Source organism: Schistocerca cancellata, chromosome 9 (genome assembly GCF_023864275.1).
Source record: "Schistocerca cancellata isolate TAMUIC-IGC-003103 chromosome 9, iqSchCanc2.1, whole genome shotgun sequence".
Taxonomy (NCBI): domain Eukaryota; kingdom Metazoa; phylum Arthropoda; class Insecta; order Orthoptera; family Acrididae; genus Schistocerca; species Schistocerca cancellata.
Genome location: NC_064634.1, coordinates 358,234,633 through 358,257,487, shown reverse-complemented (window position 1 = coordinate 358,257,487; position 22,855 = coordinate 358,234,633). Strand labels below are relative to the sequence as shown.

The 22,855-nt window shown below is 37.3% G+C and overlaps 1 protein-coding gene across 1 annotated transcript in view; it reads right to left on the bottom strand.

Moving 5' to 3' along the window:
- Positions 1 to 5,330: 5,330 nt before the first annotated feature.
- LOC126101412 (aldo-keto reductase family 1 member B1-like) overlaps positions 5,331 to 22,855 on the bottom strand; it is a 40,373-nt gene continuing 22,848 nt past the window's right edge. The window contains exons 3-5 of the mRNA XM_049912074.1: positions 18,907 to 19,023; positions 14,059 to 14,250; positions 5,331 to 5,540 (exon numbers count right to left, since the gene is read on the bottom strand). Coding sequence (XP_049768031.1) covers positions 5,331 to 5,540; positions 14,059 to 14,250; positions 18,907 to 19,023 — 519 coding nt within the window. The remainder of the gene's footprint in view (positions 5,541 to 14,058; positions 14,251 to 18,906; positions 19,024 to 22,855) is intronic.

The window sequence follows — 22,855 nt, the reverse complement described above, 5'->3', positions numbered from 1 at the left end:
GGTCATGGGAAATGGGTAAGGGTAACAAGTTATGGGAGAAAGGGAAACACCTCTGCAGCTTCCGCTATAGTACCCAGTAGCTTTGACTTGTTACCAGAAGTTGGAGGGAAGAGCCTCATCTAGCTGTAGGTCACAGTAAGTTGCAGTAGACTTCTGGTAAAGAATCTAAGTGTAGGTCAGTACTGAAAGAGTAAGAAGGAAAGAGTCTTGCTGTTATGTAGAAGCCATGGGAGAAGTGTAAGCAAGATGGTACAAGATAAATTAGGAATGGAGTATTAGGTCACAAGTATTGTGAAGCCAAGTTCTAGCCTAAGCCAGGCAACAGAGGTTGTAGGGAATTGCTGTAAAGATATTGACAAGGGCATTTGGTTATCATAGTAGGTGGAGCAGATCAGAGCCTGACTAAAGATAGAAATTACAGCATTAGGGGTGACCTGAATGAAACAGGAGTAGCAGCTACACACACACACACACACACACACACACACACACACACACACACACACACACACACACACACACACACACACACACAAACAAACAAGTGTGAATTTTGTGGAGATCCTGCAGTGCCACGACCAGCCATAGGTTAATATTGCTGTGAGCTGTGTGAAAACAGACTTAAGCTGGCTGCTGCTAACTGAAATGAAATTGCACATGAGTGCAGTGCCTGTTGCTACGATTTGGAGATGGGAATCGATTAGATATGGCCTATATCTTAATAAGAGAGGGAAAAATAGGTTGGCTGAGCTTCCTGCAGAAAATATAAGAGGCGGGGAAGGGGGGGAGGGGGAGGGCCTCAGACAATACAAGATCCCTGTGGTTAATGGTGTCAGAGTGGTGCCTCTTTAGATAAAGGTCAGCATTCAGGCACCCCCTGATAAAACAAGTTAAAATAACAGAAGAATCACACAAAATGCATATAAACACACATAAAAGTAAGGTTAACTTATTTCGTCAGAATATTAGGGGACTGAGTAATAAGATAAAAGAGCATCTTGGCTGTTTAGAAAACTTAAAGAGTGCTGAAAAAATAGGCATCCAGTGAATATTTCAACACAACATAATGACAGGGTCAGAGAAGTTAAATATAAACGGTTACACTATGGCATCTTACTCATGTAGAACAAATATGGGAAAGGAGAAGTTGTTACATATATTAAGATAGAACATTAGTTCAGAAACATTGAGACAAGTAGATTTTATAGTTAATAGCACACAAAAGTGTGTTCTTGTGAATTAACATGAAAAATAGTTCACTTTTAATTCTAACTGTATATAAATCCCCACTGGGAAATTTTGAACCACTTGTGAGAACATGGGTGGATAAAGACAGTAGGATCCTAATTGATAATCTTTTCTTTTATGAAGCTCAAAGAAACAAAATAACCATATATCCAGTAACAAATGCTCTCTCTAATCATGATGTACAATTAGTTGAAATAAATGAGATAGTGCCTCACATTTAGAATAATTAATTACTCCAGAACAAATGCTTTTAAGAATAGTTTACAAGAGATGACCTAGGATGAAATTTATAATGAACCAAATGCTGACATGGAATTTAATCTGTTCCATGATACATTCATATCATTATCTGAAAATAGCTTTCTGTATAATGTAATCAAAAAGGATATTAAACAGCCATGTGATAAAACATGAATGACTAGAGGGATTAAAATATTTTGTGAAAAGTAACGGGAATTGTATCTAAAGGCAAAAACAAATAAAGCTCCTGCAGTAGTTACAAACTATAAAAACTACTCAAAATTACTAATAAAAGTTCTTAAAAAATAAAGGAAAATGCATATTATGTCAGAAATCATTAATTCCAACAACAGGCTTAAAGTATATGGAGTGCAGTGAAATGTAATGTGGGAGAACCAGCAAAAGAAAAGGATAACATCACTATTGACTTAAATGAAAGGGCAATAAATTATTAGCCACAGCCAACAAATTCATTTAACAGTTGTTTCTTAAAGACAGTAGAAAACACAGAGACAAACAGTTCAAGAGCAAAAGCACAGCAGTATGTTGAAACAGAAATTCTCATCAAATTTAATCATATGAACATATCATCAACATCTTCCTCTGAAATTAAGAAAATTATATATTCCCTCAAAGATAAAAGCTCATATGGATCTGATTGTATTTCCAGCAGAGTACTAAAGATTTTTTCCCACATAAGACTGAAATACCCCTTTGTTAAACATCTCTATAAGAAAGATCGTATGAGAGATGTCAATAATTACTGATCTGTTTCTCTACTGACATCATTTTCCAAAATTTTTGAGAAGGTGGTGTATTCTAAAATACACCTGGACAATAATAATATCATCAGTAAATAACAGTTTGCCTTTCAAAAGTGTTGCTCTACTGAAAACACCATTTACGCATTCACTCACCAAATTTTACAAACGTTATGTAACAAAATAGCACCAGTTGGTATTTTTTGTGACATGCCTCAGACATTTGACTGTGTGAATGACAATAACATCCTAGATAAACCAGCCAGTGTGACCAACCAGTGGATAATGGCGTATCTAACCAAAAGTCTGCAGAAAGTTGTACTTAAGAACAGTGCATGGACAGAAAGATTGCTTCTTACTGTAAAGAAGACACATCAAGTAGCAGTAAAGCACAATTAAAAGACACTTACATAAAGCTTGTTCACAGTCTTCTTCTGTAAAGAGAGACACACACACACCATTCACACTCACAAGCAAGCACACCGCATGCACACATGGCCACCTATTCCAGCATCTCGGGCCAGAATGCCCAAGATGCTGGCACTGGCAGTTGTGTGTGTCATTGCTTGCATGTGTGTAAATAGTATGTATCTCTCTTTTACTGATGAGGACTTTGGCCGAAATTTTTATGTAAGTGTCTTTTAATTGTGTCTGCCTACAACTTGACGTGCCTTCTTTACAGTAAGTAGCAAACTGTCTTTTCCTACATTGTTGATATTCCTACCTGGAGTATCCATTGTTTGAAAGTTGTACTTAGTATCTGAACCAACGTAATCAGGGGAGATTCCTCTGGCTGAGCAGAAATCACATATGGAGTTCGCCAAGGCTCAGTCTGACGTCTGCCATTGTTCCTCACATGTATAAGCAATCTCATATCTAATATACAACAAGCAGAATTAGTTCTTTTTATGGATGACATAGTATTGTAATCAACCCAAGCATTCATACAGCAATAGTGTCATTCATTGGTTTTCCGTGAATGTTCTAACTCTCAATTTTAAAAACACAGAATATGTTCAATTCTGAACATCTAGATCTACTGCACCAAATTAAATGTGTAATGTATAGTGAGGAAATAATAAATAAGGCAGACACTTCAAAATTCCTAGGTGGCCATATTGATGAGCTAACTTGGAAAAGCACATTTTGGAATTCCTAAAACAAGTTCGTTCAGCCTTATTTGCACTTATAATAATTGCAGATCTTGGGGAGAAATAAATCAGTAAGTTGGCATAGTCTGCATATTTTCATTAAATAATGTCATATGTAATAATGTCCTGGGGTAACTCATCTTTGAGAAAGAAAGTCTTCATTGCTCAAAAATATGCTGTAAGAATAATATGTGGTGCTCATCCTTGATCATCTTGTAGAGTCATCTGTTTAAGGAATTGTGAATCCTGGGTACTGCTTTACATTATATTTATTCCTTCATGAAGTTGAATGTGAATGCTACAATGCAGTTGAAAAGGAACAATGAGTGCATAATTTCAATACCAGGAGGAAAAATGAAATTAATTGCTCCACATTAAGGTTGCCCTTTGCATAGAAAGAGATGTACAATGCAGCAATTAAAACTTTTGATTATGTACCCAGTTATATAATATGTTTGACATACAGCAAAGTAAATTTTTAAAACAACCTGGAGAAGTTACTGCTTGACAACTTCTGTTCTGTAGAAGAATCTCTGTTCGTGTAATGTGTGAAAGGTGGTGGGCAGGAATTATTAACTCAGATATGTATATTTAATAATAATGATAATAAGAATAAAAACAAACCAAGCAAAACAAAAATATTCTTATAAATGTTAAGCATGTAGCCATATTTAAAAATTAATTTGTAACGTGAATACAAAACAGGCCATTACAATTTATCGTGCAACTGATCCATTGAACCTAAAATTAACTAGCTAAGATCAAAAGCTGTAAATGTGTGAAGTTACAGAGCCATATGATATTTAAAGTGTATTATGTATTAAAATATGAAACAAACTGCTATTGTTGTTTGACCATCCAAGATGGATGATGCGCTAATGATGCATGTTTGATATTTCTACAGTTTTTTGCTGTATTATTCTCACTTTGAATGTCAAACCATAACACCAATTTATTTCAGGTTTATTAATATCAGAAACTGTGTGCTCCATGGTCATATTAATGAGATCCAAGAAAGGAGGAAGAGCAGCATCAATTATAAATGTTTAATCTGTTTAATGCAGATTGATTTCAGCTAATATGTTGCTATCTTCAGTCCAGTTATCTCCAAGTCATGATGACCCATCATAAATTTATTTGATTGTTTATTATGTAATTGCTCTCACTGAGACCAGTTTAAGATCCATGTTGTTCTGCAGTTCAACATATTTACCACTAAACAGTGCATGAGCTGATTACTGTTCAGTCTATAAGTTCCACTTCAGGGAAAGTATTCGATCACTGTAGCTGTGTGCCATACCACTACCTATAATTATAGAGTACAGATGATGAAATAGGGTCATGCAGTTCCGTAGCCTATGACCACATGTGAGTGACTGACCCAGATTAAATGATGCCATCCTACATATAATTTGAAAGATGTACATTGTTAAAAAGCTTCTCTTGACAAGACAGGAGTGAGAGTATAAAAGGGCTGAGGGTCAATCACTCACCTGCAGTCATAGACAACAGAATTGCATCATTTTGTTTCACAGTCTGGGCAGTGGTCCACCACACTTATACAGTAATAGAATATTTTCCATGTAGTGATACTTAGAGACTGAGCAAAGAGCAGCCGATGCACAGTCTCTGAATGATGCTATTAATCTGTATTATTCAGCTAACAATGAAATCTGAACTTTAAATGATACTAAACAGTTAGAAACATATACCAGATAACTTATCTGATAAAAATGCCAAACCCAGCTTACTGTCATGCAAAAGATAACACAAGTGAAAATTTGAAGTGGGGTTCATTCTCAAAGAGCGAATGTGTGCCAAAACATGAATAAAGCATTTTGCTCATTTTTTTCCAGTGTAAACAATGCCAACATAAAAATTATTAGATCCTCTTTAGTTCTTATCGTTATTATTAATTTTAAAGCACATATCATACCACATATCTAAGAACAACTTGAGCAACTGTCTTCTTGTACTTGGCAGCAAGTAACTTCAGCTTTGGGTTATTCAATGTTGGCACTTCCCCTCCTGGCATTATCATAGATGGATTTGCAAGTGGACAGTAGGCAGTTACTGTTATGTCCATTTCCTTGCAGAAATGAATTAGTTTCTTCTGGTTAAGATAAGGATGGCATTCAATCTGTAACAATTACAATTCAAGTTGATAATTACACATTTAAAATAATCACTGTGAGATGGCAGCTTTCCAGTTCATGTGAATAATAAGACAAGAAAGCTCCTTATTTTCATGCATGATATAATGTATGCAATTTTTATGCGTGTATACAGTTTGTTAAAATTAATTATGGATGCTTAACCACAGAGTTCTTGGATTCTGTTACAGCATACAGTTATCATATTTGATTTCATAATTTCTTGATTCCTTTATTCTTTCGTTTCTTGTGACCTATTTCCAGCCAATTCTGGGTCAGGACTGGTATAGTATGTCTCCAAGGTTCATGAAGAACCAACAATCTTGCATACAGGCTATTTTTACAGAGAGGTCACCACTCACAAAAGCATTTTAACACTAGTACCAGCACCTGCCTGGGGAGGAATCTGTATACCCCTCCTGCCTACATCTATTGTTCATTTCATGGTCAAATGCGACATTGTTTTTCAAAGGGTTTTCACGTTGTATGTCTGAGGCAGGACATGGGGACCAACCCAGTATTTACCAAGATGTATGTGGAAATTCACCTAAAATCACATCCTGGTTGGCTAGTACACTGGTCATTGCTGTTAATCTGTGAGGCATATTCCATTCTGGACTGGTGCACGTCCCCATGTCCTGAAAGTGGGCTGTCCTTACATGCTCAGCCATCTGAGATATTCAGTTTCTTGATTATCATGGTTAAATACTGTACTACACATAGATGAAGTTTGAAAATGTATAATAATATATGGAAATAAAACTGTGATCTAGACTATGTTATTCAAAAAAAGATAACTCCCTAATATGATGAAATAAATTTTACTATGGTAGATTGTTTGGAGAATTGTCTCTTGGATCATAATGGACTACAGGTATATAAAATTTATGTAATATGAATAAGACTGATTGTTATGTTATTTCAGTACTGACAACATTATTCCCAAAAACAAAATTTATTTAAAAAAAACATAATGTGGTCATTACATAAACTGTCACAGTTTAATTGCTACATGTTCTGTTTCAGTGCAATGTCTTCCACTTTGATAATTTAAAAAAATTGTTATTTCAGGTTGAAATATGAGAAACTTAAGTATAGAATCTTCATAGTAATGTTTCTTGGTGACACTTTGATGTATTACAATCCAAGGGACCATAAGTAAAACATAATTTGCATCTCAGAAATAACCATAATAAGAGTTATTTTATGTTGAGTAATAAGCATATTTGTGCCTTTGATCATATTTTTGTTAGTGACAAACTGATCTAGAAGGCAAAATGATAATACATAATCTGTGCTGCATTTTTTGATGTAGTTTACATCTTCATTGTTATTTAATAACTGAAGATTGTATTTTTGTATTCAGCAGATAGTGGTATTTGTTTTGTCTCTGTGAATTGTGCCATATTTAATAATGCAGCATCATCGAATATCATGGGCAGTCCAAGAAGTATTGACCATGGCAAAGTGATATCATAAGGTGCCAATGAGATGCTGGGAAGAAGCTGTGCCTCCTTTAGTTCTGAGGTACCACCACTGCACCTCTGCCCTGGAATAATGTCACCAGAGGCCAGAAGGGCAGCTCTGTTTGAGGTCAGATCCTGCCCACTTTCTGGAAGTTCCTGTTGCAGTAACGTAATTGTGCTGTTGACTTGCCATGACACAGCCCATATCAACCATTGGGGAGTGAAGAGACTTCTGTTTGCTGTGAATTGTACCTGCATGCCAACACTACCATAACTGTGTCGGCAAGTGTCTAAGAACTTATCTTTTGTAGTGGCTGAAATGAAGCCACAGTATTGCCATTCTGAATGTGTATCAATTCACCACTCAGTAATCTTAGCTCATTTAGTATGTTCTGAACTACAAATTTACATGTGCAGTTTCATAGCTGCAGATGAGCCTGGTGGGAAAAGATAAGTTTTATTGTAATTAATGAAGTATTACTTATTCAGAGTGTTCTATTTAACTGCATTGTTACCAGCCACTCAGTGTCAAAGAAGCCAGACACAATAAGTAAAGCAAGTGTTTTTCAAGCATGTAAATGTTTGTTTTTCACTAAATCCCAGCTTGTCATGGGCTCAGGTGCACCTTCAAAGTATACTTGCAGAAAAATGAGAATGTAACTCTGTGCTACAAGTATTTAAAGTTATCTCCAAGAAAATGAATTCTTTGAGGTTATAAATGCTCAGCAAAAATACATTGAAAAGTATCAACTTCTGAAAGACAAAACGAACTAGAATACTTGGAAACACACAATAGTTATTTGTCTTCAAGTAATTCCTGGCACACTGGATGTTGTGGAAGGCAGGTTAGTGATATCTAGTTGCCTATACTTATAGAAAGCATGATCATCAAACAAGGGACAATCTACAAAAGTGCATTAGAAGTTTTCCATAAAGCAGACAATAACGCTTTACAAGTTTTAACTACAAATGTGTTGGAAGAAACTTGAAAATAGTGTGTCTGAAAACAGCTTACAAAGAGTGGACAGAATTGTGCAGAATATTTGATGGTGTCTCTGAAAACCAAGCTTACAACTTTAGTTTGTAGTTCTTTAGTTACAAAAAGCCTCCTGAAGATAATTGTGACTCATATTTCAAAGCAGAAAAATCTGTGGAGTGAAATAAAACAGGAAGGATAACATAGAGAGTCCATAAATGCCTGATGTGTTCTTGATTTTTAAAATATTTGGTATACTACCAGAAGAAGATTTTTAATTCAATCTAGCTGAATGGCAATCTCTAGAGATGACAGGACAGCTGGAAGTCTGAGAAATCAATGGCATGCATGTGAGAAGCCTTTTAGAACAAAGGAGGATGATTTTAGTAAACAAGAAGCCCTCAATACAGATTTATCAAGGCTGTCATCATCTCAGGAATGGAGAAGAGAAGAAAATGAAATTAGTATGCAATTACTGTAAGAAACATTACCACACACTTAAAGTGTGCCAGAAGTTGGCAACTGATGGCAAACCTCAAGAACCAGCTAACACAAATACATATGTGATACTTCTAACTATAACACTACTGGCCATTAAAATTGTGCAGCAATGAAGATGATGTGCTACAGACATGAAATTTAACCAACAGGAAGAAGATGCTGTGATATGCAAATGATTAGTATTTCAGAGCATTCACACAAGGTTGGCGCTGGTGGCGACACCTACAACGTGCTGACATGAGGAAAGTTTCCAACCAATTTCTCATACACAAACAGCAGTTGACCGGCGTTGCCTGGTGAAACATTTTTGTGATTCCTCGTGTAAGGAGGAGAAATGCGTACCATCACATCTCCGACTTTGATAAAGGTCGGATTTTAGCCTATCGTGATTGCGGTTTATCGTATCATGACATTGCTGCTCGCGTTGGTCGAGATCCAATGACTGTTAGCAGAATATTGAATCGGTGGGTTCAGGAGGGTAATACGGAATGCCGTGCTGGATCCCAACGGCCTCGTATCACTAGCAGTCAAGATGACAGGCATCTTATCCGCATGGCTGTAACGGATCGTGCAGCCATGTCTCAATCCCTGAGTCAACAGATGGGGAAGTTTGCAAGACAACAACCATCTGCACGAACAGTTCAACAACATGTGCAGCAGCATGGACTATCAGCTGCAAGACCATGGCTGCAGGTACCCTTGACACTGCATCGCAGACAGGAGTACCTGCGATGGTGTACTCAACAACGAACCTGGGTGCATGAATGGCAAAACATCATTTTTTTGAATGAATCTGTTTACAGCATCATAATGGTAGCATCCATGTTTGGCGACATCATGGTGAATGCACATTGGAAGCATGCATTCGTCATCGCCATACTGGCATATCACCCGGCATGATGGTATGGGGTGCCATTGGTTACAAGTCTCAGTCACCTCTTGTTTGCATTGACAGCACTTTGAACAGTGGACATTACATTTCAGATGTGTTATGACTCATGGCTCTACCCTTCATTCAATCCCTGCAAAACCCTAAATTTCAGTGGGATAATGCACAACCACATGTTGTAGGTCCTGTACAGGCCTTTCTGGATACAGAAAATGTTTGACTGCTGCCCTGGCCAGCACATTCTCCAGATCTCTCACCAATTGAAAACATCTGGTCAATGGTGGGTGAGCAACTGGCTCATCACAAGATGCCAGTCACTACTCTTGATGAACTGTGGTATTGTGTTGAAGCTGTACCTGTACACCATCCAAGCTCTGCTTGAGTCAATGCCCAGGTGTATCAATGCCGTTATTACGGCCAGAGGTGGTTGTTATGGGTACTAATTTCTCAGGATCTATGCACCCAAATTGCGTGAAAATGTAATCACATGCAAGTTCTAGTATAATATGAATACCCATTTATCACCTGCATTTCTTCTTGGTGTAGCAATTTTAATGGCCAGTAGAGTATATCCTCTCTGATGAATTCTACAAGTGTGGCTTGAAAAGTTTTCAGAACAGAATAGAAAAAATACTTACATCACTGAAACATTTTTTTATTTTTCAATGTAGACTCCTTGTATATTAATGCACCTGGTCAAACTTGGCCTTTTTTCATGTATCTTTTGTTGCAGTTTGTTCCAGGAGGCTAGCATAGTATTCTCCAGTAATTGTTTGCCTAGTGGGGAGATAATCTACAAACAGGATCCCCTTCTCATTCCAGAACACTGATGTGATGACCCTTCTTACCAAAGGAATTGTCTTTGCTTTCTTTGGTGGTGGAGTATCAGCATGGTTCCACTGCTTTGACAGTTGTTTTGTCTCTAGAGTATAGTAGTGCACGCAAGTTTCATCTGTGGTCACAAACTGGTGCAAAAATCTTGTTCATTTCGCCTAAAATGAGCCAAACTTTCTTGCGATATGTCCATTCTCATGCGTTTATGATACAGTGTCAAGAGTCACGGCATTCATCTTGCAGATAATTTTTTTCATTTCATTTTTTCATTTCTAATTCTTCATTTAAAATATGATATACCCTTCCAGATGACATCTGGCAAACATGAGCAGTTTCATGCACTTTCAGTTGGCAATCCTCCATCAACATTTTGTGCACTTTTGCAATGATTTCTGGAGTAGTGACACATCTTGGTCGACCAGTGCATGGATCATCATCTAAGCTCTCTCAACCAAATTTAAATTCATTTGTCCACTTGGCAACAGTTGAATATGAAGGAGCAGAGTCCCCCAGTGTATTCTGGAAATTGGCATGAATGTCCATTGCTTTCATACCTTTCTTTATGAAGTACCTAATCACTGCTCGAATCTCGATTGTTTCCATCTTCGCAAATCTCTACACAGGAACAACAACAGAGCCATGTCACTGCCACAGCTCTCTTCCAAGAGCACTGATGTGGCATGTGTTTACAGGCAACAGTCCAATGAATATCATGTGAACAACTTTTCCCAGCGCCGACCTCTCGTGGTGATTCCAAGAACTTTTCAAACCACTCTCGTAAATGCTGAAACAATGACTGGTACATACAATGATGCCACAAGTCACATTGCAAATGACAGACATGGTTTCAAGACATTTCACCATTTTTTCAACAAAACACTCAGTAACTGCAGCTAATGCTTACACAATTGAAGCTCTCAGAAATGGTGCAATAGACAGTGAAGCAGCAGTTAGAGGAAAATGGGACACAATTACTAGTCAAATGTGTGGTACGTACCTCAGATTCAAAAGAATCTGTTTTACCTTCTTGCACCTAATACAAACATCCAGAAATTAAATTCGTACCAACTGTAGAATTTGCAATTTCAAGCCTGACCAAGTCATTAGGCTGATAGGTGTCCATGGTCACTTTAGAGGACTTTTCATGCTGGCTATGAGAAGAGTGAAGCTTAGTACCCTCAGTGAAGTCAGTGTCACTCACAGAGACAGTAATTTTCAGCTCTATCATGAAAGATCTGGACATCAGAACAAACACCATGTTAAGTCCAAACTTAACAGTGAGCTAAATATTGAGACAGAAATGGACAGAGAACTGTGTAAAGGCTGTAGTAATGGTGAGGCTTGTCATTTCCCATTCAGGAATAAAAAGAGAACTGTGGAATCAGGTAAGCTTATTCACACATATCTGTATGATCTGTTTCACAGTTCAGTGTTGAGGTATCAGTATTTTGTACTTTTCAAAAATGATTGCATAAAATTTATGGTTGAAAATTGAAGAAAAATCTGGAGTTGTAGAAAAGTCAAGTCAGTTCATAGCTGAAGTAAAAGCTGCTGGACATACCATCAAGGAACTTTTGCTTGACTATGGAAAAGAATTTGATAACTGACATGTAGAGGAAATTCTTCAGAAAGAAAGTATTATTCAGCACCTCACAATGCTGTACACTCTTGGACATAACTGATACAGTGAAAGAGAACAACACAAGTGCTGGAAACAGCCAGAGCCATAATGCTTGCACATGGACGTATTAAAAAAAAAGCTTTGGATAACACTGCAATTTATATCCTGAACCAAACCGGACTTTCCAATATTCCAGGGACATCTCCATATGAGTTGTGGAATGGCAAAATGCCGGGAATGAAATACATGTGTGTGATAGGCTGCACCTGTTACATTCATATTCCAAAACAAAAGAGAAGGAAGATGGATGAGTAAGCAGTGAAATGAATTATTATTGGATATGACCACAATCAAGGCTACAGAATTCATTGTGGAGAGGAGTGCAAATGCATCAAATCATAAAATATCATCCTAGAGGAGAGGCTGCTGAAGAGCAAGAAAGGTTAAATTTTTCTAGCAAATTTATTTAATCATCAGGATCCAGCATCTGAGACTGAGGACCAGTCTGTTATTGACAACAAGAGTAGTGAGATTGATAGTTTATTGAATTTAGCTGAATACCCTCAGAAGGAAGACCAAGAAGGCATAAGGGAAGAAAACTTACCATGTCTGCATGATCAATTAATCCTCAGAGCTCCACAAAAGTTTAGTGATTATGTAACGAATGTTCCAACATTTTTACCAGGAACCACAAATGTACAGTAAAGCCATGTAGTATGTTCAGAAGTATTGCTGGAATGAAGCCATGGATTATAAAATAGAAGCTCTTCAATAAAATAAAACGTGGGGCTTGGCTGAAATACCACCTGTAAACAGTACCAATCCCCAACATATGGGTTTACAGATTGAAACCAAAAGTTGATTGCATAAAGGCAAGATTGGTGACTAAGAATTACTTCCAGTTGAGATGAATTGACTATGACTAAACTCTTTGTCCTGTAGCTAGAATGTCTACCATTCGATCATTACCCACTGTTGTTGCTAGTGAGAACATGAAACCTGTACATATTGATGTTTCAGCTGCTTTTCTTTATGGCAATGTGAAAGAAACTACATACAAACAGCAACCTGAAGAATGTGATGATGAATCTGGAAGAGTATACTGCTTGAAGAAAAATCCATAGTGACTAAAATATGATCCTTGTTGCTGGAATGAGAAGTTCAGTAAACATGTCACTAGACTGAGCTTCAAGAGGTGCAAAGCTGATTCTTGTCTTTTCATGACACATGATTTCGCATATGCTGTTGTATCAATAAATCTTGAAAATCAAACAGATTGTAATGTAGTCAGTATTACAATTATCCTATAATACCTGAGAGACACACAAGTTACATGCTTGTTTACAAAAACAGTTCTAAAAATGGATTTTGAGAGTATTATATTGATGCTGATTATGGTGCTGATCTTTGCCCATGATGTTCGACATCAGGTATTCTTTATTTGTATTCTGAGGCACCAGTCCATCCAATTAGTCAAAGGCAAGCTTTTGTTGGCATTTTCACAACTGAAGCTAAATCTGTGGCTGCTTGTGAAGCTGCTTGAGAAATTGTCTGGCTCAAGAAGCTTTTAATGGAACTGGGCCAGTTGAAAGCAATACCAGATTTACACATTGACGACAAATCTGCTGTCTGGCTTGCCCAAAATCCTGAGTTTCACCAAAGAATGAAACATATTTGTGTAAGGCATTTCTTTGTTCATGAATCAGTTAGTGCTGGTGAAATTACAGTTTCAAAAGTGGACTGCGAAGAACATCATGCTGACATACTAACAAAACTGCTGTTTTCTATTAGATTTCAGTATTTGTGTAATAATAATGGAGTTTGTGTGTTATTATACAAGGAGGAATGTTGAAGTATTTTACATATTTAGTGATATTTAATAGCTCACACTTGCAACATCTGTTGGTATGCACCTGTGTACTCTGTGAAGGTCTGCACTGTGCAGTAGTTAATGGGAAACTGTTTTTCAAGTATGTAAATGTTCATTTTTCACTACATCCCCAGCATCATTACTTCATATATGTTTCAGGTAAAAGATTCACCTGTTTCAGTTATGCCTGAGAAAGCTCTTTTAAGATGTCATGGACCATCTTACAGCTATCACGAATTTATAATTAGAAGCATTACTCTTTTATTAAAAGCAATTCAAGAAAATATGGAACTCTACCTTGCTTTCTACACTAAACAAAATATTGTTAAAATATCTGCATTTTGTTACCTGATTTATAACTGGCTTAATGGTAGCTGCTTCAATTAATCTGCTGAGCTGCTTACTATTGAAGTTGGAGACACCAATGCTTTTTGCTAGACCTAAATTTACACACTCTTCCATTTGCTTCCACGTGTCCAAATAATCAATGTCAGTAGTCACTGCAGTACCATTCTCTAAGGGATAAATGTCATCCCCTTCCTGTTAAGACAATAGCACTCAGTTACTCAGTTACAAAAGCAATTTCAGTAGTCATTGTGATACCATTCTCTAAGGGATAAGTCACCCCCTTCCTGTTAAGACAATAGCACACAGTTACAAAAGCTAATACACTACCAAAAATAGTCATCTGTATCAAAAGGAATTTCACCTAAGAGAACTACAAAATTATGGTACACAACTGCTGGGATTATTAAATATCACCCTGAAGTAAGTAAGTGCCAGAAATTCTGTTTTACAATTTTATAAAAATAGTAATCTGTCACTTACCAGTCTGAAATTATTACTCATGGCATTAAATAAACTCACAGAATATACTGATGACACAGAAAAGAAGAAAGAATAACAGTATAGTACATGTTAAGAAAATACTGTTTCATTGGACAGGTAAAAGATGAAACATGCAAGGAAGGATTACAATATTTAGAAAGAATTTAATTAGATGCAAAAAATGCTCAGCTTAAGACATACAAATGGATCAGAATAAATCCATGAGTACAAAGATGGCTCCTACTTATATCGGCTTGTCCTTGAATTACTTACAGAGCAAACTTCCTAGAATGCAAGTGTCGTTGTGCCCTCTTCCTGGTACATTCACAACACTTCCATCACATGAAGTTGAGCTAAATTTCCAAACATAAATGTATTACCTTCTCTTAGTTTGATTTTTAATCAAGCCTGTATGCTGATTCTCATTATATATATTTTCTGATCTTACAATGTTGGCATTTCATATCAATCTCCCTTTCTTATAAATGAAATGGCCAAGCATATACCTACAGGAAGAAATGTAAAGAAATAATCTATGACAAAACACACAAGAAATATTAGTGACCCAATTTTTTTTCCATACATAGCCAGGGCAACAGTCAGAATGTTTCACAAGAAACACATTAATTCTTAAATTTAGGGAGCATACTAATTGAGTACAAATAGTTAATAGGCAAGGAGTCTTCAAACTACTAGACTGAATTTTGTGCTGGATTGGAACTCAAATCTGGACCCTTGCTTTTTAAGGGCGATCCTCTTACCGACTGTGATGCCCAGATGAACTTACGACCCATTCTCAAAGCTCCAGTTGTGACAGTGCTCTGTCTCTCCCACTTTCCAAATTTCATTGTGGATTGATTCAAATAATAAGTAGACACAAGCAACATAATAAAGGAAACCAAGTCCAGATCAACAACAATCATAAACGTGCACAGGCAGGCTCTCACATAACACAGGAAGAGAAAGAGACAGTAGCTGTTGGTACACATCATTACATATATTGTCACAATCAGCTCCTTGGTGCTAGGTATCTCCCAACATGTCCTCATCACTCTTCTCTTTAGCTACCGTTGCTGTCATTGTGCAAAAGCTCTTGTATTGGGAAAAATATTTCTGCAGCCCTGTGTGGCTTATGTGTTTCTCTAATTTACTTCTATGGGCACCAGGATGGTTAGCATGCTAAAATGAAAACATCACTGAATTTCCTTCCAAATTATTGTTCAACAAAGTATTGTTTGCTCTCCAATAACCATGCTGTCAGTGAGACATTAAATGCTAACTACCCTGTCTTCCTTCCATTTGCTAATTGTACATGTGGTATTGTGCCGGGTGTTCACCTGTCTGGCAGTCTGAACCAATGTGTTTATGGAATGTGGTGCTGTTTTGCCAGTGCCCCTTTCATATGACAGCCTTTCATATTGTCCTGTGAGAGCTCTTGGCTGAGGAAGCATGCTTGGCAGGTGTAGAGTCTCCCTTCATCGTGTAGTGTGATTGGGTATGCAACTCCTACAGGACAGTGACAACTGGTGATAGTGAATGTCAGAGCCAATTCATTGGACTAGCAGGTTTCTTCAGTTTTATGTCACATAGACTATAGGATTTCTGTGGCTGTGGAAGAGGGTGCACAATGGATTCTTGCAGGGATATCATTGATGAATAGAGCAATAGCAATGAATTGGAATTGTGGGTGTTGTTTTACATTGCTTGTCTTTCAACCTGACCATTACTACTTTAGTTTGCTACAGTCCTTATCACATTGTTGAATAGGGATCTGACTCAATACTTTGGTTGTGAGGTCTATATCTGCTTAGGTTCAGGCATCATTTGTGTTTGACTAAAATTATGTGTGTCTCATTGTATAGGCTTCTGCATTGGACAGTTGTTCATTTAACTGCTAATTGAAGTGCTGTATGCAGCTTGTGGTCTAGTGACTAGCATTGATGCCTCTAGATCACACAGTCCTGAGTTCGGTTCCCAGCCAGGTCAGGGATTTTCTCCACTACTTTAGTTTGCTACAGTCCTTATCACATTGTTGAATAGGGATCTGACTCAATACTTTGGTTGTGAGGTCTATATCTGCTTAGGTGCAGGCATCATTTGTGTTTGACTAAAATTATGTGTGTCTCATTGTATAGGCTTCTGCATTGGACAGTTGTTCATTTAACTGCTAATTAAAGTGCTGTATGCAGCTTGTGGTCTAGTGGCTAGCATTGATGCCTCTATATCACACAGTCCTGAGTTCGGTTCCCAGCCAGGTCAGGGATTTTCTCCACCCCGGGACTGGTTGTTTGTATTGTCTTCATCATCTCATCATTCAGGACATGGTGAGACTGGAAATGGAACAATTGGGAACTTGTACAGGTGCTGATGACCACAATGTTGAGCTCCCCGCAAAACCAACATCATCTTCATCAATTAAGTTGCTTGCTGTGTGAGAGGACTCCAGTTTCTCCCTACTACAAGGTTGCAGGGTCGTGCAGTGAATGTTGTGTTCATGTCTGAAGATTGAAGTTTGGATTGCTTCTCTGTGCCCGTAATTTGTTAAAATATCTGTCAGCTGAGCATCATGTTGGCCATTATTGTGGAGAAGCCACGATGTGGATTTGCCCAAACATTGGTTCATGTTTTTGGTGCTGGCTGTTGCAGTCGGAATAACTAGTGTTTTTATGTTGTGGATCAGTATACTAGTGGTGTAAATTGGTAAATGTAATAGCTAGCCACTGTATGTCATTAAAGTGGCTGGGATAATTGGCTCCCTGTATATCTACATCCATACTCTGCAAACCACCACAAGGAGCATGACAGAGGGTATGTCCCATCGTACCAGTTATTAGGGTTTCTTCCCCTCTTCCATTCACATATGGAGTGCAGAAATAGTGATTGTTTGAATGCCTCTGTGAATGCTGTAATTATTCTAATCTTATCCTCACAACCTCTATGTGAGTGATATATAGGGGGTTTTAGTATATTCCTAGAATCATCATTTAAAACTGGTTCTTGAAATTTTGTTAGCAGACTTTCTCAAAATAGCTTACATCTACAATATGTGATCAAAAGTATTCGGACACCTGCCTGAATACAGTCGCAGGTTCAAATTGTGCCTTGGGCATGGATGTGTGTGAAGTCCTTAGGTTAGTTAGGTTTAAGTAGTTCTAAGTTCTAGGGGACTGATGACCACAGATGTTAAGTCCCATAGTGCTCAGAGCCATTTGAACCATTTTTGAACCTGCCTGAAAAAGACTTACAAGTTTGTGGCACCCTCTATTGGTAATGCTGGAATTCAATATTGTGTTGGCCCACCCATAGCTTTGATGACAGAATCTACTCTCACAGGCATACATTCAGTCAGGTGCTGGAAGGTTTCCTGGAGAATGGCTCGGAAGGTAGAGCACTTGCCTGCGAAAGGCAAAGGTCCTGAGTTCGAGTTTTGGTCCAGCACACAGTTTTAATCTGCCAGGAAGTTTCATATCAGTGCACACTCCACTTGAGAGTGAAAATCTCATTCTGGAAATACCCCCAGGCTGTGGCTAAGCCATGTCTCCGCAATAACCTTTCTTCCAGGAGTGCTACTTCTGCAAGGCTCGCAGGAGAGCTTCTGTGAAGTTTGGAAAGTAGGAGATGAGGTACTGGCGGAAGTAAAGCTGGGAGGACAGGGCGCGAGTTCTGCTTGGGTAGCTCAGATGGTAGAGCACTTGCCTGAGAAAGGCAAACGTCCCAATTTCGAGTCTTGCTCCAGCACACAGTTTTAATCTGCCAGGAAGTTTCATATCAGCGCACACGCTGCTGCAGAGTGAAAATCTAATTCTGTATATGGACTGTCAAAGTAATACCTGGTTGATCAAGTACCATGAGCATCATAAGCAAACATAACACCTAGACATGAAGTATGATTTTAAATGAGAAAAATTCAATTGAGCATCTTCAAGCTGGAACATATCAGCTCTGCAGGTCAGCAAGCATGTATTCTCACCTAGCTATTTACTAGAAGCAACTTTGATAAACTATGACAGCTAGTTCTTACTGTCAACACTGAAGATCTTAAAGACAAAAGACACTTACTAATTGAAATGAGATTGTTATGGTAATCAATTAATAATGTTTTGTTTGTTTCTCTGATATTCATAAATATTGTTATATTTTCACACTTGTATTTGGCACACTTTCCAGCTGCTGATACTATGCTGCCATCTGAGACTTGCAGACTGAACTCAGTGGCAGAGAGACTGCCTTCTTCATGTAATGTTTGTGTGCATTAAGTATCACATTTTTGTACCTGTTTAATGATTAAAACAGTGTCATTTTCCTGCAGTGAGAATCAGAGTGTTCTACCATGACTCCTTTATCAGTTGACATATTTGATCAACTCACCCTGTATGAAAATGGCCGGTGCACAAGATAGAGGTCAATATAATCTAGCTTAAGATCTCTTAATGTCTTCTTGCAGGCTGGCACAACCAATTCTGGGCTATGACAGGTGTTCAACAACTGAAACAATAATTTATTTCCCATAAATTTCAGACACAGTTGCAATTCACTTAAACTGTATTATTTCACTATGTAGAAAAAGAGCTTCAAGTAATTTTGACACATTTCTGTTTTAAAAATACTATAGTGTGAATATATAACAGGACATATTTACAGCATGGAAAAAATAATTATGTCTCAAAAACCGTTCAGTGTCCTGAAGTTTTAGATGTAGCATTCAGTTCCATCAAATTAATAAGGAGTATCAACATTATTTTTTCTACTACATAAGAACAATAAAAATAAATATAGCATATGAAGCACAAAAAATAAATTAATCTTGGAAAAGATGAAACTTGTCATTCAGTTGTGAAAGTTAGAGGAAGATATAATAGAGGAAAACACCTAAGACACCGTATTAGGCTAAAATGACATACTTATTCTTTTAACAATATTATAAAAGGATAGTTGCTACTCACAATATGGGAGAGATGCTGAGTCACAGATAGGCACAATAAAAAGACTGTGAACAAAGCTTTCAGCCAAACAGGCCATCATCAGATTAGACAACATACAGACACACACACACACACACACACACACACACACACACACGTGCAAATGCAACTTGCTACACATGATCACAGTGATTAGCCTTGGCAACCAGAGATTATTGCCATGTGTCTGTGAGTTGTGCTTGCATGTGTGTGTGTGTGTGTGTGTGTGTGTGTGTGTGTGTGTGTGTGTTTTGTCTACTCTGATGAAGGACTGTTTGGCTGAAAGCTTTGTTTGACAGTCTTTTTGCTGTGTCTATCTGCAACTCAGTATCTCTGCAATATTGTGAGTAGCAACTGTCCTTTTATAATACTGTTATTTTTCCATCCTAGGTTTTTCATACTTTATTATACTTATTGTTTTCTCTCATCAGCAATGAAGTTCACAGTAATAATAATGTTACCATATGTTGAATCTGGCAGTATTGTTCCTGTGTTAATGTTACACTTTAGGCCAAAACTTGGTTAGAGGGAAAAAAGATATACAACTAAATAAAGAATAACAAACCATAACCACATATCAGTGATCAAATTTGGTTTAAAAAGCTACTGTTCACTATCAGAACAGGTTGTTGTTGTCATTGTTGTTGTGGTCTTCAGTCGAAAGAGTGGTTTGATGCAGCTCTCTGTGCTAGTCAATAGCCCCTTTATCTCTACTGCAACCTACATTCTCCTTAATTTGCTTACTGTATCCATCTCTTGGTCTCCCTCAACAATTTTTAGCTCCCTCCCCCCTCCAATTCTCTCCAATACCAAACTGGTGTCTCAGAAGGTGTCTTATCAACTGATCTGTTCTTTTATTCTAGATGTGCCACAAATTTCCTTTCTCTCCAATTCTGTTCAGTATATCCTCATTAGTTATGTGATCTATCTATCTGATCTTTAGCATTCTTCTGTAGTACTGCATTTAAATATTTCTGTTCTCTTCTTGTCTAAACTGTTTATCATCCATGTTTCACTTCCATACATGGCTACAATCCAGCCAAATACCTTCAGAAAAGACTTCCCAACTCTTAAGTCTATATTCAGTGTAAAAAAAATTCTCTTCTTCAGGTATGCTATTCTAGCCACTGCAGTACCAGCACAGTAAGGCCATTTTCATTGATGTTGCAAAAGGTTAAGGAAAATAATTCATAATAACATTAAAATTCTTTATGAGAAAAAGTCTTAGTAGAATATTTACTTACAATTAATTTTAAGCAGCAAGTGTAAGTACGATGGGTGCTAAGGGACCAGTTTGATAATTGCATAATAAAGATGCTAAGTAAATAAATAAAGGATAAAAGTAAACAGTTAGACCCTGTTCTAAAGCTGAAATTTGTTGTTTACTCGTGTATTTTATTTTTTCAAAATTCTTTACTATTTTTTAGTAATGAAATACATTGTTTTGTGTAATATCCAAACAACAATCAGTTTATAAATCATTGTAGTAGTGAAGTTATAGTCCACACAGGATATGGTGGCCAATGCATTGTTAACAGTTTTCATCCAAAGCACTGGGTGAGTTCATTTGTTTGTTCAGAAGGAGAGGCCAACAATGTTTTCCACCTTTTGGCTGGTTGATGGTGACATAATCAAGGTGCACACCCTAAAATCTTTTTCAAACAATTTTACAGAAACTATATAGTAAAAAAAGAAATTGGTTTTTGCATTGCTTATAGCTTTATATGTCAGGTCCATAGTAATATGATCATGATTTCACGAATGGCATCAGCTTTTGTGATATTTACATGGAAGTAAGACACTGCATGAAATTTGAAAAAGTTTACAGTTAAAAACAGGAGATACTATGATTTAGCATTTGATGAATATTATGTAAAATGTTAATTCGTGTGAAATTTAGCTAACATACCAAATTTTTCTTTAGTGTTGGGTGGAGGTCCCAATCTGACATCAATCTCAAGAAAATTTCTCTTACATAGCACACTCATTTGCGATTGCATCCTGCCAGTGATAAAGCAAGAGTGAAATATCCACAACATTCCTTGTGTTTCATACAGGTTCAAGATATCAAAATGATAGCACACAAAGAGGAGAGCATTTTGCCATATGGTTATTATTCAAATCTCCATTATCTGCCTTGTTATTCCACATAGTACAAACCTTTCAATGAAAGAATGTAAATTTTAGGGGCCGTTGATAGCTGGTGAAATGAGAAATGCTACAGGTTTTGGAACAACATAAGAGAAGAGATTCCATGTTTGTTTTGTATGAAGGATGTGCTTTTTCATAAGTTACTTACCTTACTTTTCCTCAGTTCCTCACTTAATAAACTTAATCAATGGCTGCTTCAGAATTCTCTCGAAATTGTCAATATTGAAGTCACCATAGACTATCAATTCACAAGTTACAAATGGTTAACAAGCCAGGCAAAAATAAATTGATACATTTTCATTGGAAATCTTTTTAGATGCTAGCCAGAGCAGAGGTGACAGATTGTTTTGATTGGTCACCATGAAAGTATGGGCATGGAGTGGCTCTGCCTAATATTTACAAAAAAATGTTAACAAAGGCTTCAGTTCATGAATAGTCGAAATAGGGAGACCATTTTGAACCTTGCAATGTCCTACGATTTAAAGGCTGAAGTAAAAGCAGCTACCCGAGTATCAAAAACTTTCCTCAAGAATCTATGGGCACAATGATCAGATTGTTCATGCCATGGATTCACAATCGAGAAACTGAGCACAGCTATCCATGGCTCTAGAATCGGTATGGCTCCACTTTCCTGTTAGTACCTTCCAGAACCTCACTGACTCTCTTCCTGCACATCTTGCAGCGGTCCACACTGCAATAGGTGGTTACTCAGGCTTTTGATAGGTGGTCACATTATTGTAACTGGATAGTGTCCATCAAAACATTATAATCACAGTCAAGCTACAGTGGTCCATTAAAATGGTATCATAATGTAAAGTGTTAAAAAATGTCATTAGGAAGGTAAAAAGCATAAAGTATGCAAATAGAACAGTTAAGTCTCAGGAAAAAATTAAAACCATGTGGTCAGTCATGAAGGAAGCATCTGGTAAACAGCACAAGGTCGTATGGATAACATCAGTTCATAGTAAAATTGTATTTGTTACTGGTAAGTCAGATATATGTACAGTGTTTAACAATCACTTTCTGAATATAGCAGGTGAACTGAATAAAAATTTAGTTTCTACAGGGAATGTTAGAAGACGACTTTCCAAGACTGCCACCTGATACACCCCTTCATGATACTGATAAGGGTGAGATTAAGTCAATAATTAAATCACTGAAGACTAAGGACTGTCATGAATGTGACAGGGTGTATACCAGGAGAC